The sequence below is a fragment of the Oncorhynchus kisutch genome, unplaced genomic scaffold (genome assembly GCF_002021735.2).
Source record: "Oncorhynchus kisutch isolate 150728-3 unplaced genomic scaffold, Okis_V2 scaffold3069, whole genome shotgun sequence".
NCBI classification, from domain to species: domain Eukaryota; kingdom Metazoa; phylum Chordata; class Actinopteri; order Salmoniformes; family Salmonidae; genus Oncorhynchus; species Oncorhynchus kisutch.
Genome location: NW_022265014.1, coordinates 381,149 through 409,045, shown reverse-complemented (window position 1 = coordinate 409,045; position 27,897 = coordinate 381,149). Strand labels below are relative to the sequence as shown.

The 27,897-nt window shown below is 43.8% G+C and overlaps 1 protein-coding gene across 3 annotated transcripts in view; it reads right to left on the bottom strand.

The window, feature by feature from the left end:
* Positions 1-27,290, bottom strand: part of LOC109882849 (carboxypeptidase Z) — a 42,810-nt gene extending 15,520 nt beyond the window's left edge. The window contains exons 1-8 of one of the 3 annotated variants that reach the window (XM_031820142.1): positions 27,001-27,290; positions 22,467-22,499; positions 11,328-11,382; positions 10,784-10,967; positions 10,422-10,569; positions 8,069-8,210; positions 7,756-7,829; positions 1,168-1,412 (exon numbers count right to left, since the gene is read on the bottom strand). In XM_031820142.1, coding sequence (XP_031676002.1) covers positions 1,168-1,412; positions 7,756-7,829; positions 8,069-8,210; positions 10,422-10,569; positions 10,784-10,967; positions 11,328-11,382; positions 22,467-22,499; positions 27,001-27,112 — 993 coding nt within the window. In that variant the 5' untranslated portion in view covers positions 27,113-27,290. The remainder of the gene's footprint in view (positions 1-1,167; positions 1,413-7,755; positions 7,830-8,068; positions 8,211-10,421; positions 10,570-10,783; positions 10,968-11,327; positions 11,383-22,466; positions 22,500-27,000) is intronic. The other 2 variants (XM_031820144.1, XM_031820143.1) reach the window with 2 other exon arrangements.
* Positions 27,291-27,897: the final 607 nt, after the last annotated feature.

Here is a 27,897-nt window from a genome sequence, read left to right as displayed (position 1 = left end):
ACAGACACACACAGAGGGTAAAGGTCGTGACCCTACACAGACACACACAGAGGGTAAAGGTCCTGACCCTACACAGACACACACAGAGGGTAAAGGTCGTGACCCTACACAGACACACACAGAGGGTAAAGGTCGTGACCCTACACAGACACACACAGAGGGTAAAGGTCGTGACCCTACACAAACACACACAGAGGGTAAAGGTCGTGACCCTAGACATGGTTGAACACCCCACAACCCTGCAGGAGCGTGACGGGGAGGAGTGAAGAATCATGGGTAATGGGAAGACATGTCGGTTAGAAGAATGTGATTGGATAGGATGAATATAAGAGGTCAGGAGTGTTTTGTTGACCATGTGACCCAGAAGAGGGCCCAGAGATTTTCCCAGTCAAGTCACATGATCGTTCTTTATACAGGAAGTAACTTAGGGACAGACTATGTAATCCGTCTGGAGAGAACAAGCTGTCCAGTAAACATTTTATTTAATTAAAATTATTTTACGAGGCAAGTCAGTGAAGAACAAATTCTTATTTAAAATGACGGCCTACACCGTCCGAACCCGGACGACGCTGGGCCAATTGTGCGCCGCCCTATGGGATTCCCCATCACAGCCGGGTAGTGATACAGCCTGGATATCGAACCAGGGTGTCTGTAGAGACATGTTGTTTGTGTGAAGACAGCCCAGAAATCCCTCGGTTGTTTGAAAAGATGATGATAAAGACAATAGAGCTGCCCACTGCTGTTGGGAAAAAACAACGACTAGACGTTCTATCTATTAAAAATACATTTGTTAAATTTGTTATTTCAAGAAAAACGTTTTGAGATTTCTAGCAGAGTTACTTCTTCGACCTTAAACACAGTTACAAAAAAATAAATAAAATGGCACTGCGTTTCCATGACAACAGTCTAACCGACTGCTCTTGTTGATTGGTTAAGGACACTGTCACTCTGTCTCTCTGGTAGTGGGAGGGGCTGGCTGAACCAATAGGAGAGCTCAGGTAGATGATAGGCAGTTGGAAAAGGGGCAAGGCTTAGAAAGAGAAGAGCCCCAACACATGCTGTCACAGACTCTATATAATGGAGAAGATAGGAGGCGTGGCCTCTTTCTATCTCTACGCGGCGGTTGGTTGGTCCGGCTTCGACGTTTTTTTTAAATTTCCGATTTACTTCCTGGTTGTGGTGTGGTTGTTGTTCCGGGTCGTTGCTATCCTCTACCTCGGCGGCCGCCAGCTCGTAACCGTCGGGGTTCATGGATGCCAGGATGTGGATGCGCGTGGTGTTTACGAGCGTCTGGATACGCTGGTTGCCAAGGAGATACTCGGAACACAGGTACTGGGCCAGGTAGAGCAGCAACTGACGACCCAGGACCTCGTTGCCATGCATGTTGCCAACCAGCTTGATCTCCGGTTCCACTGAGGAGGGGGAGATGGGGGAGGGAGAGGGAGAGGAGGGGGAGGAAGGGAGGGGGTGAGAGACACAGGAAAGGAATTGCTCAAGACAAAACCTGTGTCAAAGTTCATTTTAGAAGATGTTAAGACACAGGAGGTCCTCAACTAGCCCTGTACCAATAGGCTTTAAGACACAGGAGATACTCAACTAGCCCTGTACCAATAGGCTTTAAGACACAGGAGATCCTCGACTAGTCCTGTACCAATAGGCTTTAAGACACAGGAGATCCTCGACTAGTCCTGTACCAATAGGCTTTAAGACACAGGAGATCCTCGACTAGCCCTGTACCAATAGGCTTTAAGACACAGGAGGTCCTCAACTAGTCCTTTACCAATAGGCTTTAATAAACAGGAGGTCCTCAACTAGCCCTGTACCAATAGGCTTTAAGACACAGGAGGTCCTCAACTAGTCCTGTACCAATAGGCTTTAAGACACAGGAGATCCTCGACTAGCCCTGTACCAATAGGCTTTAAGACACAGGAGGTCCTCAACTAACCCTGTACCAATAGGCTTTAATACACAGGAGGTCCTCAACTAGTCCTGTACCAATAGGCTTTAAGACACAGGATGTCCTCAACTAGCCCTGTACCAATAGGCTTTAATACACAGGAGGTCCTCGACTAGCCCTGTACCAATAGGCTTTAATACACAGGAGGTCCTCAACTAGTCCTGTACCAATAGGCTTTAAGACACAGGATGTCCTCAACTAGCCCTGTACCAATAGGCTTTAATACACAGGAGGTCCTCGACTAGCCCTGTACCAATAGGCTTTAAGACACAGGAGGTCCTCAACTAGCCCTGTACCAATAGGCTTTAATAAACAGGAGGTCCTCAACTAGTCCTGTACCAATAGGCTTTAAGACACAGGAGGTCCTCGACTAGCCCTGTACCAATAGGCTTTAAGACACAGGAGGTCCTCGACTAGCCCTGTACCAATAGGCTTTAAGACACAGGAGGTCCTCAACTAGTCCTGTACCAATAGGCTTTAAGACACAGGAGGTCCTCAACTAGCCCTGTACCAATAGGCTTTAAGACACAGGATGTCCTCAACTAGTCCTGTACCAATAGGCTTTAAGACACAGGAGGTCCTCAACTAGCCCTGTACCAATGGACTTTAAGACACAGGAGGTCCTCAACTAGCCCTGTACCAATAGGCTTTAAGACACAGGAGGTCCTCAACTAGCCCTGTACCAATAGGCTTTAAGACACAGGATGTCCTCAACTAGCCCTGTACCAATAGGCTTTAAGACACAGGAGATACTCAACTAGTCCTGTACCAATAGGCTTTAATACACAGGAGATACTCAACTAGTCCTGTACCAATAGGCTTTAAGACACAGGAGGTCCTCAACTAGCCCTGTACCAATAGGCTTTAAGACACAGGAGGTCCTCAACTAGCCCTGTTCCAATAGGCTTTAAGACACAGGAGGTCCTCAACTAGCCCTGTACCAATAGGCTTTAAGACACAGGATGTCCTCAACTAGCCCTGTACCAATAGGCTTTAAGACACAGGAGATACTCAACTAGTCCTGTACCAATAGGCTTTAAGACACAGGAGATAATCAACTAGTCCTGTACCAATAGGCTTTAAGACACAGGAGGTCCTCGACTAGCCCTGTACCAATAGGCTTTAAGACACAGGAGATACTCAACTAGCCCTGTACCAATAGGCTTTAAGACACAGGATGTCCTCAACTAGTCCTGTACCAATAGGCTTTAAGACACAGGAGGTCCTCAACTAGCCCTGTACCAATAGGCTTTAATAAACAGGAGGTCCTCAACTAGCCCTGTACCAATAGGCTTTAAGACACAGGAGGTCCTCAACTAGCCCTGTACCAATAGGCTTTAAGACACAGGAGGTCCTCAACTAGCCCTGTACCAATAGGCTTTAAGACACAGGATGTCCTCAACTAGCTCTGTACCAATAGGCTTTAAGACACAGGAGATACTCAACTAGTCCTGTACCAATAGGCTTTAAGACACAGGATGTCCTCAACTAGCCCTGTACCAATAGGTTTTAAGACACAGGAGGTCCTCAACTAGCCCTGTACCAATAGGCTTTAAGACACAGGATGTCCTCAACTAGCTCTGTACCAATAGGCTTTAAGACACAGGAGATACTCAACTAGTCCTGTACCAATAGGCTTTAAGACACAGGATGTCCTCAACTAGTCCTGTACCAATAGGCTTTAAGACACAGGAGGTCCTCAACTAGTCCTGTACCAATAGGCTTTAAGACACAGGAGGTCCTCAACTAGCCCTGTACCAATAGGCTTTAAGACACAGGAGGTCCTCAACTAGCCCTGTACCAATAGGCTTTAAGACACAGGATGTCCTCAACTAGTCCTGTACCAATAGGCTTTAAGACACAGGAGGTCCTCGACTAGCCCTGTACCAATAGGCTTTAAGACACAGGAGGTCCTCAACTAGCCCTGTACCAATAGGCTTTAAGACACAGGAGGTCCTCAACTAGTCCTGTACCAATAGGCTTTAATAAACAGGAGGTCCTCAACTAGTCCTGTACCAATAGGCTTTAAGACACAGGAGATACTCAACTAGTCCTGTACCAATAGGCTTTAAGACACAGGATGTCCTCAACTAGTCCTGTACCAATAGGCTTTAAGACACAGGATGTCCTCAACTAGTCCTGTACCAATAGGCTTTAATAAACAGGAGGTCCTCAACTAGCCCTGTACCAATAGGCTTTAAGACACAGGAGGTCCTCAACTAGCCCTGTACCAATAGGCTTTAAGACACAGGAGGTCCTCAACTAGTCCTGTACCAATAGGCTTTAAGACACAGGAGGTCCTCAACTAGCCCTGTACCAATAGGCTTTAATAAACAGGAGGTCCACAACTAGTCCTGTACCAATAGGCTTTAAGACACAGGAGATCCTCGACTAGCCCTGTACCAATAGGCTTTAAGACACAGGAGGTCCTCAACTAACCCTGTACCAATAGGCTTTAATACACAGGAGGTCCTCAACTAGTCCTGTACCAATAGGCTTTAAGACACAGGATGTCCTCAACTAGCCCTGTACCAATAGGCTTTAATACACAGGAGGTCCTCGACTAGCCCTGTACCAATAGGCTTTAAGACACAGGAGGTCCTCAACTAGCCCTGTACCAATAGGCTTTAATAAACAGGAGGTCCTCAACTAGTCCTGTACCAATAGGCTTTAAGACACAGGAGGTCCTCGACTAGCCCTGTACCAATAGGCTTTAAGACACAGGAGGTCCTCGACTAGCCCTGTACCAATAGGCTTTAAGACACAGGAGGTCCTCAACTAGTCCTGTACCAATAGGCTTTAAGACACAGGAGGTCCTCAACTAGCCCTGTACCAATAGGCTTTAAGACACAGGATGTCCTCAACTAGTCCTGTACCAATAGGCTTTAAGACACAGGAGGTCCTCAACTAGCCCTGTACCAATAGGCTTTAAGACACAGGAGGTCCTCAACTAGCCCTGTACCAATAGGCTTTAAGACACAGGAGGTCCTCAACTAGCCCTGTACCAATAGGCTTTAAGACACAGGATGTCCTCAACTAGCCCTGTACCAATAGGCTTTAAGACACAGGAGATACTCAACTAGTCCTGTACCAATAGGCTTTAATACACAGGAGATACTCAACTAGTCCTGTACCAATAGGCTTTAAGACACAGGAGGTCCTCAACTAGCCCTGTACCAATAGGCTTTAAGACACAGGAGGTCCTCAACTAGCCCTGTACCAATAGGCTTTAAGACACAGGAGGTCCTCAACTAGCCCTGTACCAATAGGCTTTAAGACACAGGATGTCCTCAACTAGCCCTGTACCAATAGGCTTTAAGACACAGGAGATACTCAACTAGTCCTGTACCAATAGGCTTTAAGACACAGGAGATACTCAACTAGTCCTGTACCAATAGGCTTTAAGACACAGGAGGTCCTCGACTAGCCCTGTACCAATAGGCTTTAAGACACAGGAGATACTCAACTAGCCCTGTACCAATAGGCTTTAAGACACAGGATGTCCTCAACTAGTCCTGTACCAATAGGCTTTAAGACACAGGAGGTCCTCAACTAGCCCTGTACCAATAGGCTTTAATAAATAGGAGGTCCTCAACTAGCCCTGTACCAATAGGCTTTAAGACATAGGAGGTCCTCAACTAGCCCTGTACCAATAGGCTTTAAGACACAGGATGTCCTCAACTAGCTCTGTACCAATAGGCTTTAAGACACAGGAGATACTCAACTAGTCCTGTACCAATAGGCTTTAAGACACAGGATGTCCTCAACTAGCCCTGTACCAATAGGCTTTAAGACACAGGAGGTCCTCAACTAGCCCTGTACCAATAGGCTTTAAGACACAGGATGTCCTCAACTAGCTATGTACCAATAGGCTTTAAGACACAGGAGATACTCAACTAGTCCTGTACCAATAGGCTTTAAGACACAGGATGTCCTCAACTAGTCCTGTACCAATAGGCTTTAAGACACAGGAGGTCCTCAACTAGTCCTGTACCAATAGGCTTTAAGACACAGGAGGTCCTCAACTAGCCCTGTACCAATAGGCTTTAAGACACAGGAGGTCCTCAACTAGCCCTGTACCAATAGGCTTTAAGACACAGGATGTCCTCAACTAGTCCTGTACCAATAGGCTTTAAGACACAGGAGGTCCTCGACTAGCCCTGTACCAATAGGCTTTAAGACACAGGAGGTCCTCAACTAGCCCTGTACCAATAGGCTTTAAGACACAGGAGGTCCTCAACTAGTCCTGTACCAATAGGCTTTAATAAACAGGAGGTCCTCAACTAGTCCTGTACCAATAGGCTTTAAGACACAGGAGATACTCAACTAGTCCTGTACCAATAGGCTTTAAGACACAGGATGTCCTCAACTAGTCCTGTACCAATAGGCTTTAAGACACAGGATGTCCTCAACTAGTCCTGTACCAATAGGCTTTAATAAACAGGAGGTCCTCAACTAGCCCTGTACCAATAGGCTTTAAGACACAGGAGGTCCTCAACTAGCCCTGTACCAATAGGCTTTAAGACACAGGAGGTCCTCAACTAGTCCTGTACCAATAGGCTTTAATAAACAGGAGGTCCTCAACTAGTCCTGTACCAATAGGCTTTAAGACACAGGAGATACTCAACTAGTCCTGTACCAATAGGCTTTAAGACACAGGATGTCCTCAACTAGTCCTGTACCAATAGGCTTTAAGACACAGGATGTCCTCAACTAGTCCTGTACCAATAGGCTTTAATAAACAGGAGGTCCTCAACTAGCCCTGTACCAATAGGCTTTAAGACACAGGAGGTCCTCAACTAGCCCTGTACCAATAGGCTTTAAGACACAGGAGGTCCTCAACTAGCCCTGTACCAATAGGCTTTAATAAACAGGAGGTCCTCAACTAGTCCTGTACCAATAGGCTTTAAGACACAGGAGGTCCTCAACTAGCCCTGTACCAATAGGCTTTAATAAACAGGAGGTCCACAACTAGTCCTGTACCAATAGGCTTTAAGACATAGGAGGTCCACAACTAGTCCTGTACCAATAGGCTTTAAGACACAGGAGGTCCTCAACTAGCCCTGTACCAATAGGCTTTAATAAACAGGAGGTCCACAACTAGTCCTGTACCAATAGGCTTTAAGACACAGGAGGTCCACAACTAGTCCTGTACCAATAGGCTTTAAGACACAGGAGGTCCTCAACTAGCCCTGTACCAATAGGCTTTAAGACACAGGAGAAACTCAACTAGCCCTGTACCAATAGGCTTTAAGACACAGGAGATACTCAACTAGCCCTGTACCAATAGGCTTTAAGACACAGGAGGTCCTCAACTAGTCCTGTACCAATAGGCTTTAAAAAACAGGAGGTCCTCAACTAACCCTGTACCAATAGGCTTTAATAAACAGGAGGTCCTCAACTAACCCTGTACCAATAGGCTTTAATAAACAGGAGGTCCTCAACTAACCCTGTACCAATAGGCTTTAATAAACAGGAGGTCCTCAACTAACCCTGTACCAATAGGCTTTAATAAACAGGAGGTCCTCAACTAACCCTGTACCAATAGGCTTTAATAAACAGGAGGTCCTCAACTAACCCTGTACCAATAGGCTTTAATAAACAGGAGGTCCTCAACTAACCCTGTACCAATAGGCTTTAATAAACAGGAGGTCCTCAACTAACCCTGTACCAATAGGCTTTAATAAACAGGAGGTCCTCAACTAGCCCTGTACCAATGGGCTCCCTAGCTCACTTGTCCCATTGCTGTGCAGTTCAAACCCCAGAAATCACTCCACCTTAAATCGTTACACACTCACATAGTTCATGCCCTCCGGGGTTGTCTGTGAACTCTATGGCCAGGAGGTCTTTCCCCTCTGTGCTGCGTCCGATACTGTAGATGTATAGATACACAGATCAGTACTGTAGATATATAGATACACAGATCAGTACTGTAGATATATAGATACACAGATCAGTACTGTAGATATATAGATACACAGATCAGTACTGTAGATATATAGATACACAGATCAGTACTGTAGACATATAGATACACAGATCGGTAGTTTATTCATCCCCTTGAGGTTGTATTTCCTGCCAAAGCAAACAGCAGCAGACAACAGCCAGTACCTGTAGGTGCGGGAGATGTGAGAGCACTTGGCAGCAGTCCTCTTCAGAACGCTGTACATCTGGGCGTTGGAGTGGTACGTGAACTGAATGATGGTGGAGGGTTCGTCTGGAGACAGGTTGGAGAAAGCCACTTCATGTCTGGCTGAGAGGGCGAAAGGAGGAGGGGGGTTAGCTGAATTGATCGTAATTGGTTTTCTGAAACACATTTTAAAACTTCTTCGAGATCAGTGTCCCATCCACGGGACGGTTGAGCTAACGTAGACTAATGCGATTAGCATGAGGTTGTAAATAACTAAGAACATTTCCCAGGACATAGACATCTGATATTGACAGAAAGATTAACATCTTCGTTTCCAAAACTGTAAAGATATTATCTGTGAGTGCCACAGAACTCATGCTACAGGCGAAACCAAGATGAAACTTCAAACAGGAAATTAGCAGAATTTTTGAGGCTCTGTTTTCCATTGTCTCCTTATATGCGCCAGGAATGAGCCTGCCCTTTCTGTCGTTTCCCCAAGTTGTCTGCAGCATTGTGACGTATTTGTAGGCATATCATTGGAAGATTGGCCATAAGAGACTACATTTACCAGGGGTCCGCCCAGTGTCCTTTGTCTAAATTGGTGCGTAATCTTCAACTGGAGGCATTTTCCCATGAGATTCAGAGGAGAACGCACACTTCCACAAACGATATATCATCGAAGAGATATGTGAAAAACACCTTGAGGATTGATTCTAAACAACGTTTACCATGTTTCAGTCGATATTATGGAGTTAATTTGGAAAAAAGTTGAACTGAAGTTGAACTGACTGAATTATTATTATTTTTTGGTAGCCAAACGTGACGCACCAAACGGAGCAATTTCTCATAAACAAATAATCTTTCAGGAAAAACTGAATATTTGCTATCTAACTGAGAGTCTCCTCATTGAAAACATCTGAAGTTCTTCAAAGGTAAATGATTTTATTTGAATGCTTTTCTGGTTTTTGTGAAAATGTTGCCTGCTGATGCTAACGCTAAATGCTACGCTAGCTATCAATACTGTTACACAAATGCTTGTTTTGCTATGGTTGAGAAGCATATTTTGAAAATCTGAGATGACAGTGTTGTTAACAAAAGGCTAAGCTTGAGAGCTAACATATTTATTTCATTTCATTTGCGATTTTCTTGAATAGTTATGATAATGAGCTTGAGGCTGTATTCACGATCCCGGATCCGGGATGGCTAGAATCAAGAGTTAAAGGCGAAAACCCGAGGAGAATCCATCTGGAATTTCTTTGGGCTAGGGGGCAGTATTCGGAAGGTTGGATGAATGAGGTACCCAAAGTAAACTGCCTGTTACTCAGGCCCGAAGCTAGGATATGCATATAATTGGTGGTATTGGATAGAAAACACTCTAAAGTTTCAGAAACTGTAAAAGGCGAAAACCCGAGGAGAATCCATCTGGAATTTCTTTGGGGGGAGATGACATCATTTAAAATGGCTGTCTATGGGAAAATCAATGGAATACCTCCCAGATTGCAGTTCCTAGGGCTTCCAGTAGATGTCAACAGTTTTTAGAAAGAGATTCAGGCTTGTTTTTTGAAAAATGAGCTAGAATTGGCAGTTTTTCTAGGTGGCTTCCATTTTGGCTGTAGTGTTGTGGCGTGCGTCGTTGAGGGCGCACACTTCGTTATTTATCTCCGGTAATGAACATACTAATCTCCATCTTAAATTGTATATTTTATTTACATATTAGGGTACCTGAGGATCTTTTAGAAACGTTGTTTGACTTGTTTGGACGAAATTTCGGGTTCATTTGTATGCATTTTGAATGAGGGTAACAGGTGGATTACTCAGTCAAGCGCGCCAACTAAACTGACATTTTTTGGGGGATATTAGATAGGACTTTATCGAACAAAAGGACCATTTGTTATGTAGCTGGGACCCGTGTGATTGCAAACAGAGGAAGATCTTCAAAAGGTAAGTGATTTATTTTATCGCTATTTCTGACTTTCGTGATGCCTTTTGCTTGTTTGGAAAATGTTTCGAATGCTTTTGTAAGCGGGGCGCTGTCCTTAGATAATCGCATGGTGTGCTTTCGCCATAAAGCCTTTTTGAAATCTGACAAAGCGGCTGGATGAACGAGATGTTAAGCTTTTAAACTTGTATTTCTGTTTAATACAAATTGTGTATTTTGAATTTCGCTCTCTGTAATTTCACCGGATGTTGGACAGGTGGGACACTAACGTCTCTCAGAGCTTTTAACAATTCAATTTGTGTTACAGTACAGTAAAAACTCTTATCGTGTAATTATAATTAATTATGTATATTCAACAAGTTATTTTTAACATGTACAATTCCTGGGAGGGCTACCTCTTAACGGGGCCAACGGGTCGTGACAGCCTTCCTGTTCGCCGGCGAAGAATCGGTCACAGTCTAGGAAGTAAGGCCACGCCATGTCGATGCCCTCGAACGCGTGGCCACACCCCTTCTTCACCGCCTCACATGCACTGCGGCATGACTTTACAAGAAGAAGAAGAAGAAGAGGGAAGAAGAAGGGGGAATATGAGGAGAAAAATAATACTGTATTAATCCATATGAGATGGACACCCATCCTGTATCCAACCCCTCCAGCACACACACCTTGACTGTTGTGGGGCTGGAACTAAATGTGCTAACTGGGACACACCTTGACTGTTGTGGGGCTGGAACTAAATGTGCTAACTGGGACACACCTTGACAGGTGCGGGGCTGGGTAGGTCTTGGCAGCGCGGGGCGAGTACGGAGCACCCCAGCAGACGGATGTCGGGGGAACACTCCCCGTTGAGGAGACCGTGGATCACAGAGAGGAGGAGGTACTCAGCTCCAGACTCCACCTCGTGACGAGACTGCTGACCTAGGATGTTAGGGAAGATGGTCCTGGGGAGAGAGGAGATGAGCAATTGATCAATTGGTTGATTGGTCGATCTGAAGATCAGTCTGTTGAACAGTCAGTCAGTAGGTGAATCAATCAATCAATTAGTTAGTCAGTCAGTCTGTGAATCGGTCTGTTGATGAGTCAGTGAATCAATCAGTCAGGTAAATGAGAATATATTGGTAATGTTTTTTCTCAAACAAAGTGAATCTCTTCCATTTCCATGTGGGAAATATCTTCACCCTAGGGTAAGGGAGGGAACCCCCTATGGGCCCTGGTCAAAAGTACTGCACTATATAGGGAATAGTGTGGCATTTGGGATGCACTCTTGGTCTATAGTAAGGGAGGGTAACCTGAAGACTCACCTGGAGTAGTCCAGGTCGTTGCAGTAACCCAGGTTAATCTCTGAACACACTGCTGCTGTGGAGTGAGGGAGGAGGGTTAGGGGTAAGAGGAGTAACCCAGGTTAATCTCTGAACACACGGCTGCTGTGAAGAGAGGAGGGTGAGGAGGACACAACATTTTGGAACATTCAGATAGAAATATGTTATGTAGAACAAACATGCCTCTCTGACATGTCGAACTAGGAGTCATGTCGGCTGTAGTCATGGCATTTCTATCTGCATTGTTGGACAACGTTTGACAACTGAACCTGGTCACACTTTACTGTCTACTTTGTTGATATTACTATGATATAGGACTTACTCAAGACTTAAGGGACTTTACCCAGCTAGCAGCACATTTGGATCCTTGGAAGTTGTGGGAAAGTACGTTTTTGGTTTCTCATTCGTTCTGGGAACAAAGACATAGGTTTCCTGACATTTAAAATGGAACATTTAGCCTGTTCTTGGAACGTAGATTCTTAGGTTGCAGGAAGGTTCTGGGAACATTGCAGGGAGGTTCTGAGAACGTTGCAGAGAGGTTCTGAGAACGTTGCAGGGAGGTTCTGAGAACGTTGCAGGGAGAAAAAAATTATGTCAGCACAGCTGAAAACTGTTGTCCTGATTAAAGAAGCAATAAAACTGGCCTTCTTTAAACTCATTGAGTATCTGGAGCATCAGCATTAGTGGGTTCGATTACAGGCTCAAAATGGCCAGAAACAAAGAACTTTCTTCTGAAACTCGTCGGTCTATTCGTGTTCTGAGAAATGAAGGCTGTTCCATGCAGGAAATTGCCAAGAAACTCAAGATCTTACAACGCTGTGTACTACTCCCTTCACAGAACAGCGCAAACTTGCTCTAAACAGAATAGACAGAGGAGTGGGAGGCCCCGGTGCACAACTGAACAAGAGGACAAGTACATTAGACTGTCTAGTTTGAGAAACAGATACCTCACAGGTCCTCAACTGGCAGCTTCATTAATTAGTACCCGCAAAACACCAGTTTCAACGTTAACAGTGAAGAGGCGACTCTGTGATGCTGGCCTTCTAGGCAGAGTTCCTCTGTCCAGTCTCAACATCAACAGTGAAGAGGAGATTCCGGGATGCTGGCCTTCTAGGCAGAGTTCCTCTGTCCAGTCTCAACGTCAACAGTGAAGAGGCGACTCCGGGATGCTGGCCTTCTAGGCTGAGTTCCTCTGTCCAGTCTCAACGTCAACAGTGAAGAGGCGAGTCCGGGATGCTGGCCTTCTAGGCAGAGTTCCTCTGTCCAGTCTCAACGTCAACAGTGAAGAGGAGACTCCGGGATGCTGGCCTTCTAGGCAGAGTTCCTCTGTCCAGTCTCAACGTCAACAGTGAAGAGGAGACTCCGGGATGCTGGCCTTCTAGGCAGAGTTCCTCTGTCCAGTCTCAACGTCAACAGTGAAGAGGAGACTCCGGGATGCTGGCCTTCTAGGCAGAGTTCCTCTGTCCAGTCTCAACGTCAACAGTGAAGAGGCGAGTCCGGGATGCTGGCCTTCTAGGCAGAGTTCCTCTGTCCAGTCTCAACGTCAACAGTGAAGAGGAGACTCCGGGATGCTGACCTTCTAGGCAGAGTTCCTCTGTCCAGTCTCAACGTCAACAGTGAAGAGGAGACTCCGGGATGCTGGCCTTCTAGGCAGAGTTCCTCTGTCCAGTCTCAACGTCAACAGTGAAGAGGAGACTCCGGGATGCTGGCCTTCTAGGCAGAGTTCCTCTGTCCAGTCTCAACGTCAACAGTGAAGAGGCGAGTCCGGGATGCTGGCCTTCTAGGCAGAGTTCCTCTGTCCAGTCTCAACGTCAACAGTGAAGAGGAGACTCCGGGATGCTGACCTTCTAGGCAGAGTTCCTCTGTCCAGTCTCAACGTCAACAGTGAAGAGGAGACTCCGGGATGCTGGCCTTCTAGGCAGAGTTCCTCTGTCCAGTCTCAACGTCAACAGTGAAGAGGAGACTCCGGGATGCTGGCCTTCTAGGCAGAGTTCCTCTGTCCAGTCTCAACGTCAACAGTGAAGAGGAGACTCCGGGATGCTGGCCTTCTAGGCAGAGTTCCTCTGTCCAGTCTCAACGTCAACAGTGAAGAGGCGAGTCCGGGATGCTGGCCTTCTAGGCAGAGTTCCTCTGTCCAGTCTCAACGTCAACAGTGAAGAGGAGACTCCGGGATGCTGACCTTCTAGGCAGAGTTCCTCTGTCCAGTCTCAACGTCAACAGTGAAGAGGAGACTCCGGGATGCTGGCCTTCTAGGCAGAGTTCCTCTGTCCAGTCTCAACGTCAACAGTGAAGAGGAGACTCCGGGATGCTGGCCTTCTAGGCAGAGTTCCTCTGTCCAGTCTCAACATCAACAGTGAAGAGGCGAGTCTGGGATGCTGGCCTTCTAGGCAGAGTTCCTCTGTCCAGTCTCAACGTCAACAGTGAAGAGGCGACTCCGGGATGCTGGCCATCTAGAAAGAGTTCCTCTGTCCAGTCTCAACATCAACAGTGAAGAGGCGAGTCCGGGATGCTGGCCTTCTAGGCAGAGTTCCTCTGTCCAGTCTCAACGTCAACAGTGAAGAGGAGACTCCGGGATGCTGGCCTTCTAGGCAGAGTTCCTCTGTCCAGTCTCAACGTCAACAGTGAAGAGGAGACTCCGGGATGCTGGCCTTCTAGGCAGAGTTCCTCTGTCCAGTCTCAACGTCAACAGTGAAGAGGAGACTCCGGGATGCTGGCCTTCTAGGCAGAGTTCCTCTGTCCAGTCTCAACGTCAACAGTGAAGAGGCGAGTCCGGGATGCTGGCCTTCTAGGCAGAGTTCCTCTTTCCACTCTCAACGTCAACAGTGAAGAGGAGACTCCGGGATGCTGACCTTCTAGGCAGAGTTCCTCTGTCCAGTCTCAACGTCAACAGTGAAGAGGAGACTCCGGGATGCTGGCCTTCTAGGCAGAGTTCCTCTGTCCAGTCTCAACGTCAACAGTGAAGAGGCGACTCCGGGATGCTGGCCTTCTAGGCAGAGTTCCTCTGTCCAGTCTCAACGTCAACAGTGAAGAGGCGACTCCGGGATGCTGACCTTCTAGGCAGAGTTCCTCTGTCCAGTCTCAACGTCAACAGTGAAGAGGTGACTCCGGGATGCTGGCCTTCTAGGCAGAGTTCCTCTGTCCAGTCTCAACGTCAACAGTGAAGAGGCGACTCCGGGATGCTGGCCTTCTAGGCAGAGTTCCTCTGTCCAGTCTCAACGTCAACAGTGAAGAGGCGACTCCGGGATGCTGGCCTTCTAGGCAGAGTTCCTCTGTCCAGTCTCAACGTCAACAGTGAAGAGGCAACTCCGGGATGCTGGCCTTCTAGGCAGAGTTCCTCTGTCCAGTCTCAACGTCAACAGTGAAGAGGCGACTCCGGGATGCTGGCCTTCTAGGCAGAGTTCCTCTGTCCAGTCTCAACGTCAACAGTGAAGAGGCGACTCCGGGATGCTGACCTTCTAGGCAGAGTTCCTCTGTCCAGTCTCAACGTCAACAGTGAAGAGGAGACTCCGGGATGCTGGCCTTCTAGGCAGAGTTCCTCTGTCCAGTCTCAACATCAACAGTGAAGAGGCGAGTCCGGGATGCTGGCCTTCTAGGCAGAGTTCCTCTGTCCAGTCTCAACGTCAACAGTGAAGAGGAGACTCCGGGATGCTGGCCTTCTAGGCAGAGTTCCTCTGTCCAGTCTCAACATCAACAGTGAAGAGGCGACTCCAGGATGCTGGCCTTCTAGGCTGAGTTCCTCTGTCCAGTCTCAACGTCAACAGTGAAGAGGCGAGTCCGGGATGCTGGCCTTCTAGGCAGAGTTCCTCTGTCCAGTCTCAACGTCAACAGTGAAGAGGCGAGTCCGGGATGCTGGCCTTCTAGGCAGAGTTCCTCTTTCCACTCTCAACGTCAACAGTGAAGAGGAGACTCCGGAATGCTGGCCTTCTAGGCAGAGTTCCTCTGTCCAGTCTCAACGTCAACAGTGAAGAGGAGACTCCGGTGTGCTGGCCTTCTAGGCAGAGTTCCTCTGTCCAGTGTCTTATCTTGCCCATCTTAATCTTTTCTTTTTATTGGCCAGTCTGAGATATGGCTTTTTCTTTGCAACTCTGCCTAGAATGTTTTTTATTAACAATACATTTCTTTGTTAAGTGATATCTACATAACTGTAATTTACATCATCCCAGACAGACAGGTGACAGTACAGAACATCCCCCTACAGGGTCCTAACTAATGTTCCTGAGACTACGGAGGTGTTCCAAACGGTGTTCCTAGTCCCTATGGCCCCTGGGCAGAAGTAGTGCACTATATAGTGAACAGTCTGCCATTTGGGATCCTAGTCCCTATGGCCCCTGGGCAGAAGTAGTGCACTATATAGTGAACAGTCTGACATTTGGGATGCACACAGACATCTATATGCAGGCATCTATGTACAGGCTTGTTCCATCCTGCTACATTTGCATGTAAAGGAATTTGAATCTGTTAAATGGTACTGCCAAAAAACAACAAACAGAATCTACAGACAATAAACAGAATGTACAGACAATAAACAGAACCTACAGACAATAAACAGAACCTACAGACAATAAACAGAACCTACAGACAATAAACAGAACCTACAGACAATAAACAGAATCTACAGACAATAAACAGAACCTACAGACAATAAACAGAACGTACAGACAATAAACAGAACGTACAGACAATAAACAGAATGTACAGACAATAAACAGAATCTACAGACAATAAACAGAATCTACAGACAATAAACAGAATCTACAGACAATAAACAGAACCTACAGACAATAAACAGAACGTACAGACAATAAACAGAATCTACAGACAATAAACAGAATCTACAGACAATAAACAGAATCTACAGACAATAAACAGAACCTACAGACAATAAACAGAACGTACAGACAATAAACAGAACCTACAGACAATAAACAGAATCTACAGACAATAAACAGAACCTACAGACAATAAACAGAACCTACAGACAATAAACAGAATCTACAGACAATAAACAGAACCTACAGACAATAAACAGAACCTACAGACAATAAACAGAATCTACAGACAATAAACAGAATCTACAGACAATAAACAGAATCTACAGACAATAAACAGAACCTACAGACAATAAACAGAACCTACAGACAATAAACAGAACGTACAGACAATAAACAGAACGTACAGACAAACAGAATCTACAGACAATAAACAGAATGTACAGACAATAAACAGAACCTACAGACAATAAACAGAACCTACAGACAATAAACAGAACCTACAGACAATAAACTGAATCTACAGACAATAAACAGAACCTACAGACAATAAACAGAACCTACAGACAATAAACAGAACCTACAGACAATAAACAGAACCTACAGACAATAAACAGAATCTTCGGACATACAGAATCTACAGACAGACAGAATATACAGACAGACAGAATATACAGACAGACAGAATATACAGACAGCCAATTAAAATAATATACAGACAACAAGCGGAGTACACAGGCAATAAAACAGAATACACAGACAATAAACAGAATACACAGACAATAAACAGAATACACAGACAATTATCAGAATATACAGATATATACAGTTGAAGTCGGGAAGTTTACATACACCTTAGCCAAATACCTTTAAACTCAGATTTCACAATTCCTGACATTTATTCAGAGTCACAATTCCCCTTCTTAGGTCAGTTAGGATCACCACATTATTTTAAGAATGTAGAATGTCAGAATAATAGTAGAGAGAATGATTTATTTTAGCTTTATTTCTTTCAATAAATTCCCAGTGGGTCAGAAGTTGACATATACTCAATTAGTATTTGGTAGCATTACCTTTAAATTGTTTAACTTGGGTCAAACGTTTCGGGTAGCCTTCCACAAGCTTCCCACGGGGGAATTTTAGCCCATTCCTCCTGACAGAGCTGGTGTAACTGAGTCAGGTTTGTAGGTCTCCTTGCTCGCACACACTTTTTCAGTCCTGCCAACACACTTTCTATAGGATTATGGTCAGGGCTTTTGATGGCCACTCCAATACCTTGACTTTGTTGTCCTTAAGCCATTTTGCCACAACTTTGGAAGTCTGCTTTGAGTCATTGTCCATTTGGAAGATCCATTTGCGACAAAAGCTTCAACTTTTATATAACTGATGTCTCGAGATGTTGCTTCAATATATCCACATAATTTTACTTCTCATGATGCCATCTGTTTGGTGAAGTGCACCAGTCCCTCCTGACGCATAGCACCCCACAACATGATGCTGCCTCCCCCGTGCTTCACGGTTGGGATGGTGTTCTTCGGCTTGCAAGCCTGCCCATTTTTCCTCCAAACATAACGATGGACATTATGGCCAAACAGTTATATTTTTGTTTCATCAGACCAGAGGACATTTCTCCAAAAAGTATGATCTTTGTCCCCATGTTCAGTTGCAAACCGAAGTCTGGCTTTTTTTATGGCGGTTTTGGAGCAGTGGCTTCTTCCTTGCTGAGCGGTCTTTCAGGTTATGTCGATATAGCACACGTTTTACTGTGGATATAGATACTTTTGTAACTATTTCCTCCAGCATCTTAACAAGGTCCTTTGCTGTTGTTCTCGGATTGATTTGCACTTCTCGCACCGAAGTACGTTCATCTCTAGTAGACAGAACGCATCTCCTTCCTGAGCGGTATGACGGCTGCGTGGTCCCATGGTGTTTATACCTGCATACTATTGTTTGTACAGATGAATGTGGTACCTTCAGGCATTGGGAAATTGCTCCCAAGGATGAACCAGACTTGCGGAGGTCTGCAATTGTATTTCTGAGGTCTTGGCTGGTTTATTTTGATTTTCCCATGATTTCAAGCAAAGAGGCACTGAGTTTGAAGGTAGGCCTTGGGATACATCCACAGGTACACCTCCAATTGACTCAAAGTATGGCAATTAGCCTATCAGAAGCTTCTAAAGCCTTGACATCATTTTCTGGAATTTTCTATTTAAAGGCTCAGTCAACTTAGTGTATGTAAATGTCTGACCCACTGAAATTGTGATACATTGAATTATAAGTGAAACAATCCGTCTGTAAACAATTGTAGGAAAAACGACTTGTGTCTTGCACAAAGTAGATGTCCTAACCGACTTGCCAAGACTATAGTTTGTTAACAAGAAATATGTGGAGTGGTTGAAAAACGAGTTTTAATGACTCCAACCTCAGTGTATGTAATCTTCTGACTCCAACTGTATATATGATGGGATCCCCTTTGCCTTTGTCGTACATTGTTTTCCTGAGAGGAATATCTCCTACTATTTCATGAGTACTTTATATTTTGCACATTGGGTTGGCCCTGTGGCTTTTTAATAATGAAGATATATTTTGAGCACAACAGTGCATGTGAACTACCGACTTCAACTGTAGCTGTATTGACACAAATCCACATGTGGATGTGCACTAAAAACACTAAGATACAGTGTGGTATGTACACTATAAACACTAAGATACAGTGTGGTATGTACACTATAAACACTAAGATACAGTGTGGTATGTACACTATAAACACTAAGATACAGTGTGGTATGTACACTATAAACACTAAGATACAGTGTGGTATGTGCACTATAAACACTAAGATACAGTGTGGTATGTGCACTATAAACACTAAGATACAGTGTGGTATGTGCACTATAAACACTAAGATACAGTGTGGTATGTACACTATAAACACTAAGATACAGTGTGGTATGTACACTATAAGCACTAAGATACAGTGTGGTATGTGCACTATAAACACTAAGATACAGTGTGGTATGTACACTATAAACACTAAGATACAGTGTGGTATGTACACTATAAACACTAAGATACAGTGTGGTATGTACACTAGAAGCACTAAGATACAGTGTGGTATGTGCACTATAAACACTAAGATACAGTGTGGTATGTACACTATAAACACTGTCAGATACAGTGTGGTATGTGCACTATAAACACTGTCAGATACAGTGTGGTATGTGCACTATAAACACTGTCAGATACAGTGTGGTATGTACACTATAAACACTAAGATACAGTGTGGTATGTACACTATAAACACTGTCAGATACAGTGTGGTATGTGCACTATAAACACTGTCAGATACAGTGTGGTATGTGCACTATAAACACTGTCAGATACAGTGTGGTATGTACACTATAAACACTAAGATACAGTGTGGTATGTACACTATAAACACTGTCAGATACAGTGTGGTATGTGCACTATAAACACTGTCAGATACAGTGTGGTATGTACACTATAAACACTAAGATACAGTGTGGTATGTGCACTATAAACACTAAGATACAGTGTGGTATGTACACTATAAACACTAAGATACAGTGTGGTATGTGCACTATAAACACTAAGATACAGTGTGGTATGTACACTATAAACACTAAGATACAGTGTGGTATGTGCACTATAAACACTAAGATACAGTGTGGTATGTACACTATAAACACTAAGATACAGTGTGGTATGTGCACTATAAGCACTAAGATAGTGTGGTATGTGCACTATAAGCACTAAGATACAGTGTGGTATGTGCACTATAAACACTAAGATACAGTGTGGTATGTACACTATAAACACTAAGATACAGTGTGGTATGTACACTATAAACACTGTCAGATACAGTGTGGTATGTGCACTATAAACACTAAGATACAGTGTGGTATGTACACTATAAACACTAAGATACAGTGTGGTATGTGCACTATAAACACTAAGATACAGTGTGGTATGTACACTATAAACACTAAGATACAGTGTGGTATGTGCACTATAAGCACTGAGATACAGTGTGGTATGTACACTATAAACACTAAGATACAGTGTGGTATGTACACTATAAACACTAAGATACAGTGTGGTATGTACACTATAAACACTAAGATACAGTGTGGTATGTACACTATAAACACTAAGATACAGTGTGGTATGTACACTATAAACACTAAGATACAGTGTGGTATGTACACTATAAGCACTAAGATACAGTGTGGTATGTACACTATAAACACTAAGATACAGTGTGGTATGTACACTATAAACACTAAGATACAGTGTGGTATGTACACTATAAACACTAAGATACAGTGTGGTATGTACACTATAAACACTAAGATACAGTGTGGTATGTGCACTATAAGCACTAAGATACAGTGTGGTATGTACACTATAAACACTAAGATACAGTGTGGTATGTACACTATAAACACTAAGATACAGTGTGGTATGTACACTATAAACACTGTCAGATACAGTGTGGTATGTACACTATAAAAACTAAGATACAGTGTGGTATGTACACTATAAACACTAAGATACAGTGTGGTATGTACACTACAAACACTATGATGCAGTGTGGTATGTACACTATAAACACTGAGATACAGTGTGGTATGTACACTATAAACACTAAGATACAGTGTGGTATGTACACTATAAACACTGTCAGATACAGTGTGGTATGTACACTATAAACACTAAGATACAGTGTGGTATGTACACTATAAACACTGTCAGCTACAGTGTGGTATGTAAACTATAAACACTGTCAGATACAGTGTGGTACGTACACTATAAACACTGAGATACAGTGTGGTATGTACACTATAAACACTAAGATACAATGTGGTATGTACACTACAAACACTGTCAGCTAGAGTGTGGTATGTACACTATAAACACTAAGATACAGTGTGGTATGTACACTATAAACACTAAGCTACAGTATGGTATGTACACTATAAACACTAAGATACAGTGTGGTATGTACACTATAAACACTAAGATACAGTGTGGTATGTAAACTATAAACACTAAGATACAATGTGGTATGTACACTACAAACACTGTCAGCTAGAGTGTGGTATGTACACTATAAACACTAAGATACAGTGTGGTATGTACACTATAAACACTAAGATACAGTGTGGTATGTACACTATAAACACTGTAAGATACAGTGTGGTATGTACACTATAAACACTAAGATACAGTGTGGTATGTACACTATAAACACTAAGATACAGTGAGGTATGTACACTATAAACACTGTCAGATACAGTGTGGTATGTACACTATAAACACTGTCAGATACAGTGTGGTATGTACACTATAAACACTAAGATACAGTGTGGTATGTACACTATAAACACTAAGATACAGTGAGGTATGTACACTATAAACACTGTCAGATACAGTGAGGTATGTACACTATAAACACTGTCAGATACAGTGTGGTATGTACACTATAAACACTGTCAGATACAGTGTGGTATGTACACTATAAACACTAAGATACAGTGTGGTATGTACACTACAAACACTGTCAGATACAGTGAGGTATGTACACTATAAACACTGTCAGATACAGTGTGGTATGTACACTATAAACACTGTAAGATACAGTGTGGTATGTACACTATAAACACTGTCAGATACAGTGTGGTATGTACACTATAAACACTGTCAGATACAGTGTGGTATGTACACTATAAACACTGTCAGATACAGTGAGGTATGTACACTATAAACACTGTCAGATACAGTGTGGTATGTACACTATAAACACTAAGATACAGTGTGGTATGTACACTATAAACACTGAGATACAGTGTGGTATGTACACTATAAACACTAAGATACAGTGTGGTATGTACACTATAAACACTGTCATATACAGTGTGGTATGTACACTATAAAAACTGAGATGCAGTGTGGTATGTACACTATAAACACTGAGATGCAGTGTGGTATGTACACTATAAACACTAAGATACAGTGTGGTATGTACACTATAAACACTGTCAGATACAGTGTGGTATGTACACTATAAACACTGTCATATACAGTGTGGTATGTACACTATAAAAACTGAGATGCAGTGTGGTATGTACACTATAAACACTGAGATGCAGTGTGGTATGTACACTATAAACACTAAGATACAGTGTGGTATGTACACTATAAACACTGTCAGATCCAGTGCACTGTTATACGGTTGATATGGACTATCATACATAAGATATATTTTACAATCCTATTGACATTTAATTTATTTTCTTATAAGAATAAAAAGTTCAGTGAAACAACTTACGTTTTTCTTCATCAGGACCGTTGTTGCATCTTCCTGCAAAACACAAAACACAAAACACATCACAATAGAAGTACGTGTAGTAGAACCCCAGACTCTATGTAACCTACTGCAGTGGTTCTCTAACCTCTCCTGGAGAACCCCCAGACTCTATGTAACCTACTGCAGTGGTTCTCTAACCTCTCCTGGAGAACCCCCAGACTCTATTTAACCTACTGCAGTGGTTCTCTAACCTCTCCTGGAGAACCCCCAGACTCTATGTAACCTACTGCAGTGGTTCTCTAACCTCTCCTGGAGAACCCCCAGACTCTATGTAACCTACTGCAGTGGTTCTCTAACCTCTCCTGGAGATTCCCCAGACTCGATGTAACCTACTGCAGTGGTTCTCTAACCTCTCCTGGAGAACCCCCAGACTCTATGTAACCTACTGCAGTGGTTCTCTAACCTCTCCTGGAGAACCCCCATACTCTATGTAACCTACTGCAGTGGTTCTCTAACCTCTCCTGGAGAACCCCCAGACTCTATTTAACATACTGCAGTGGTTCTCTAACCTCTCCTGGAGAACCCCCAGACTCTATGTAACCTACTGCAGTGGTTCTCTAACCTCTCCTGGAGAACCCCCAGACTCTATGTAACCTACTGCAGTGGTTCTCTAACCTCTCCTGGAGAACCCCCAGACTCTATTTAACCTACTGCAGTGGTTCTCTAACCTCTCCTGGAGAACCCCCAGACTCTATGTAACCTACTGCAGTGGTTCTCTAACCTCTCCTGGAGAACCCCCAGACTCTATGTAACCTACTGCAGTGGTTCTCTAACCTCTCATGGAGAACCCCCAGACTCTATGTAACCTACTGCAGTGGTTCTCTAACCTCTCCTGGAGAACCCCCAGACTCTATGTAACCTACTGCAGTGGTTCTCTAACCTCTCCTGGAGAACCCCCAGACTCTATTTAACCTACTGCAGTGGTTCTCTAACCTCTCCTGGAGAACCCCCAGACTCTATGTAGCCTACTGCAGTGGTTCTCTAACCTCTCCTGGAGAACCCCCAGACTCTATGTAACCTACTGCAGTAGTTCTCTAACCTCTCCTGGAGAACCCCAGACTCTATGTAGCCTACTGCAGTGGTTCTCTAACCTCTCCTGGAGAACCCCAGACTCTATGTAACCTACTGCAGTGGTTCTATAACCTCTCCTGGAGAACCCCCAGACTCTATGTAACCTACTGCAGTGGTTCTCTAACCTCTCCTGGAGAACCCCCAGACTCTATGTAACCTACTGCAGTGGTTCTCTAACCTCTCCTGGAGAACCCCCAGACTCTATGTAACCTACTGCAGTGGTTCTCTAACCTCTCCTGGAGAACCCCCAGACTCTATGTAACCTACTGCAGTGGTTCTCTAACCTCTCCTGGAGAACCCCCAGACTCTATGTAACCTACTGCAGTGGTTCTCTAACCTCTCCTTGAGAACCCGTAGACCTACCATGTACAGTGGGCTCCAAAATTACTAGCGCTCCTGACTGGCAATGCACAAACAATACAATTATAGAGATAAACTCAAAATACCAGCGTATGAGAAATACTGGACTTTATTAATGTTTCAATGGAACCAACCGAAATCATAATTATTTAATACAAAAGAAATTTAACCAAAATCAAGGTTTCATAATTCTTGGCACTCATTTACTACTTAGTGCAACCACCTCTGGCAAGGATAACAGCATGGTCTTTTCCTGTAATGTTTGACAAGGTTAAGGAACACATTTGGAGGGATTTTGGACCATTCCTCTATGCAGATCCTTTCAAGATCCTTCACATTCTTGGGTTTGCGCTTATCAACTGCCCTCTTCAACTCATCCCACAGGTTTTCAATTGGATTGAGGTCTGGTGACTGAGATGGCCATGGCAGAACATAGATTTTTTTTGTCACAGAACCATTTCTGTGTGGATCTTGAGGTATGTTTTGGGTCATTGTCTTGTTGGAAAGTCCACCTACGGCCAAGTCCCAGCCTTCTGGCACAGGCAACCAGATTGTCAGCCAAAATTGCCTGATACTTGGTGGATATAATTATGCCATCAATCTTAACCAGTGCCCCTGGACCTCTGGAATTAAAACAGCCCCAAAACATCACTGACCCCCCACCATATTTCACCGTGGGTATGAGGTGCCTCTCCTTGTATGCATCTCTGCTGATGCTGTTTCTGACCAAAACGTTCAATTTTGGTCTCATCTGAACAGAGCACCTTCTTCCAGTCCTAATTTAAATGACGTTTGGTAAACTCCAAGCGTTTGCGTTTGCGTCTGTGTCTTGGGGTCAGAAAGAGCTTTCTTCTGGCAACCCTTCCAAAGAGCCTGTGGTTGTGGAGATTGTAGTATCTGTCCATGGGACCACTTTAAGCTGTACACTACACAAAGCTGGGCTTTATGGAAGAGTGGACAGAAAAAAGCCATTACTTAAAGAAAAAAATAAGCAAACACGTTTGGTGTTTCCCAAAAGGCATGTGGGAGATTCCCCAAACATATGGAAGAAGGTACTCTGGTCAGATGAGACTAAAAGTGAGCTTTTTGGCCATCTAAGAAAACACTATGTCTGGCGCAAACTCAACACCTCTCATCACCCCGAGAACACCATCCCCACAGTGATGCATGGTGGTGGCAGCAGCATCATGCTGTGGGGATGGTTTTCATCTGCAGGGACTGGGAAACTGGTCAGAATTTAATGAATGATGGATGGCGCTAAATCCAAGGAAATTCTTGACGGAAACATGTTTCAGTCTTCCAGAGATTTGAGACTGGGAAGGAGGTTCACCTTCCAGCAGGACAATGACCCTAAGCATACTACTAAATCAACTCTCTAGTGGTTTAAGGGGAAACATTTAAATGTCTTGGAATGGCCTAGTCAAAGCCCAGATCTCAATCCAATTGAGAATCTGTGATATGTGTTAAAGATTGCTGTGCACCAGCGAAACCCATCCAACTTGAAGGAGCAGGAGCAGTTTTGCCTTGAAGAACGGGCAAAGATCCCAGTGGCTCGATGTGCCAAGCTTATAGAGACATACCCCAAGAGACTTGCAGCTGTAATTGCTGCAAAACGTGGCTCTACAAAGTACTGACTTTGGGAGGGTGAATAGTTATGCTAAATTTCTGTTTTTTTGTCTTATTTCTTGTTTGTTTCTCAATAAGAAAAAAGATGTTGCATCTTCAAAGTGGTAGGTATGTTGTGTAAATCAAATGATACAAACCCCCATAGAAAAAAACATTTTAATTCCAGGTTGTAAAGGCAACAAAATAGGAAAAATGCCAAGGGTGTGAATACTTTCGCAAGCCACTGTAGAACGTCAGACACCAACACAGACGAAGAATCAACATCTGTGATGACATTTACTTTGACATTTTTTCTAAAATTATATTGCACTTATAAACGGATACTGTGGTTTGGACTTGAAATACTAGTTACCTGACTTGAAATACCAGTAACCTGACTTGAAATACTAGTTACCTGACTTGAAATACCAGTAACCTGACTTGAAATACTAGTTACCTGACTTGAAATACTAGTAACCTGACTTGAAATACTAGTAACCTGACTTGAAATACTAGTAACCTGACTTGAAATACTAGTAACCTGACTTGAAATACTAGTTACCTGACTTGAAATACTAGTAACCTGACTTGAAATACTAGTAACCTGACTTGAAATACTAGTTACCTGACTTGAAATACTAGTAACCTGACTTGAAATACTAGTAACCTGACTTGAAATACTAGTAACCTGACTTGAAATACTAGTAACCTGACTTGAAATACTAGTAACCTGACTTGAAATACTAGTAACCTGACTTGAAATACTAGTTACCTGACTTGAAATACTAGTTACCTGACTTGAAATACTAGTAACCTGACTTGAAATACTAGTAACCTGACTTGAAATACTAGTAACCTGACTTGAAATACTAGTAACCTGACTTGAAATACTAGTAACCTGACTTGAAATACTAGTAACCTGACTTGAAATACTAGTAACCTGACTTGAAATACTAGTAACCTGACTTGAAATACTAGTTACCTGACTTGAAATACTAGTTACCTGACTTGAAATCTCTATTAACCTGACTTGAAATACTAGTTACCTGACTTGAAATCTCTATTAACCTGACTTGAAATACTAGTTACCTGACGTGAAATACCAGTAACCTGACTTGAAATACTAGTAACCTGACGTGAAATACTAGTAACCTGACTTGAAATACTCATACTGAGTTTGAGTAAATGTTATATTTTTAAAGGGACAGTGCACATTAACGTTTCTATACAGAACCCTAAAGCGTAAAACCCCAAGCAGCCATGCAGATGTAGAAGCACTGAGTAGCTAATCTGGATGGACCGCTAGGCTGTAGCAAACAAACACTATACGCTTTTATAAAATCACATGGGGGGGAAAAAAAAGACAATCGTCTCAGAAACGACCTCGTAACTTACTTCAATAGCTCCGTGATGCGTAACCAGCCATGAGGATGATGAATGAATACAAGTGGTACTTTACCCGAACTGTCTTCTCCAGGCTGGCAGAACCGTTGAGGGGCACACCAGCATATCGACAGGACACAGAAGAGGGTAAAAACGGTTAAATGTGTCTTATATTCCATTGTGTCCATAGTGATGTGGCAGGTTTGGTACGGAGTGGAGCAGGTCTGCTATACACTCCGTAATTACACTACACTACCTCCCACAGATTCAATTCCTCGGTCTCTCTCTCCTACCTCCCACAGATTCAATTCCTCGGTCTCTCTCTCCTACCTCCCACAGATTAAATTCCTCAGTCTCTCTCTCCTACCTTCCACAGATGAAAAAGTTCTCTCTCTCCTACCTTCCACAGTTGAAAACGTATTCTTTCTCTCTCTCCCCCCCTCCCTCTCTCTGTCTCTCTCCCTCTCTCCCTCTATCAGTCTCTCTCCCTCTATCAGTCTCTCTCCCTCTATCAGTCTCTCTCCCTCTATCAGTCTCTCTCCCTCTCTCAGTCTCTCTCCCTCTCTCAGTCTCTCTCCCTCTTTCAGTCTCTCTTCCTCTTTCAGTCTTCCTCTGTCTCTCTCTCCCCGTTCTCTCTCTCTCCTACCTCCCACAGTTGAAAAACGTTTTCTCCTCTCCCTGTCTGTCTTCCTGAACCCCCACAGCCAGGAAAATCAGGAGAATACTCTTCCAGTAGATCATATTACAGAAGACATCCAGAGTGTGTGTGTGTGTGTGTGTTGGCGGGAAGACAAAAGAGGAACATGTCCTACCGTGTGTGTTGAACGGGTGGATTAAATGTAAAGACCTCTTGGTTTATAGTTTGTGGCGTCAGAGAGAAGAGTCTCTTATTACTGGAAGCTGTCTGAGGAATTTCAGGTCTGTGTTTGTGTGTGTGTGTGTGTGTGTGTGTGTGTGTGTGCATGGTGTGTAC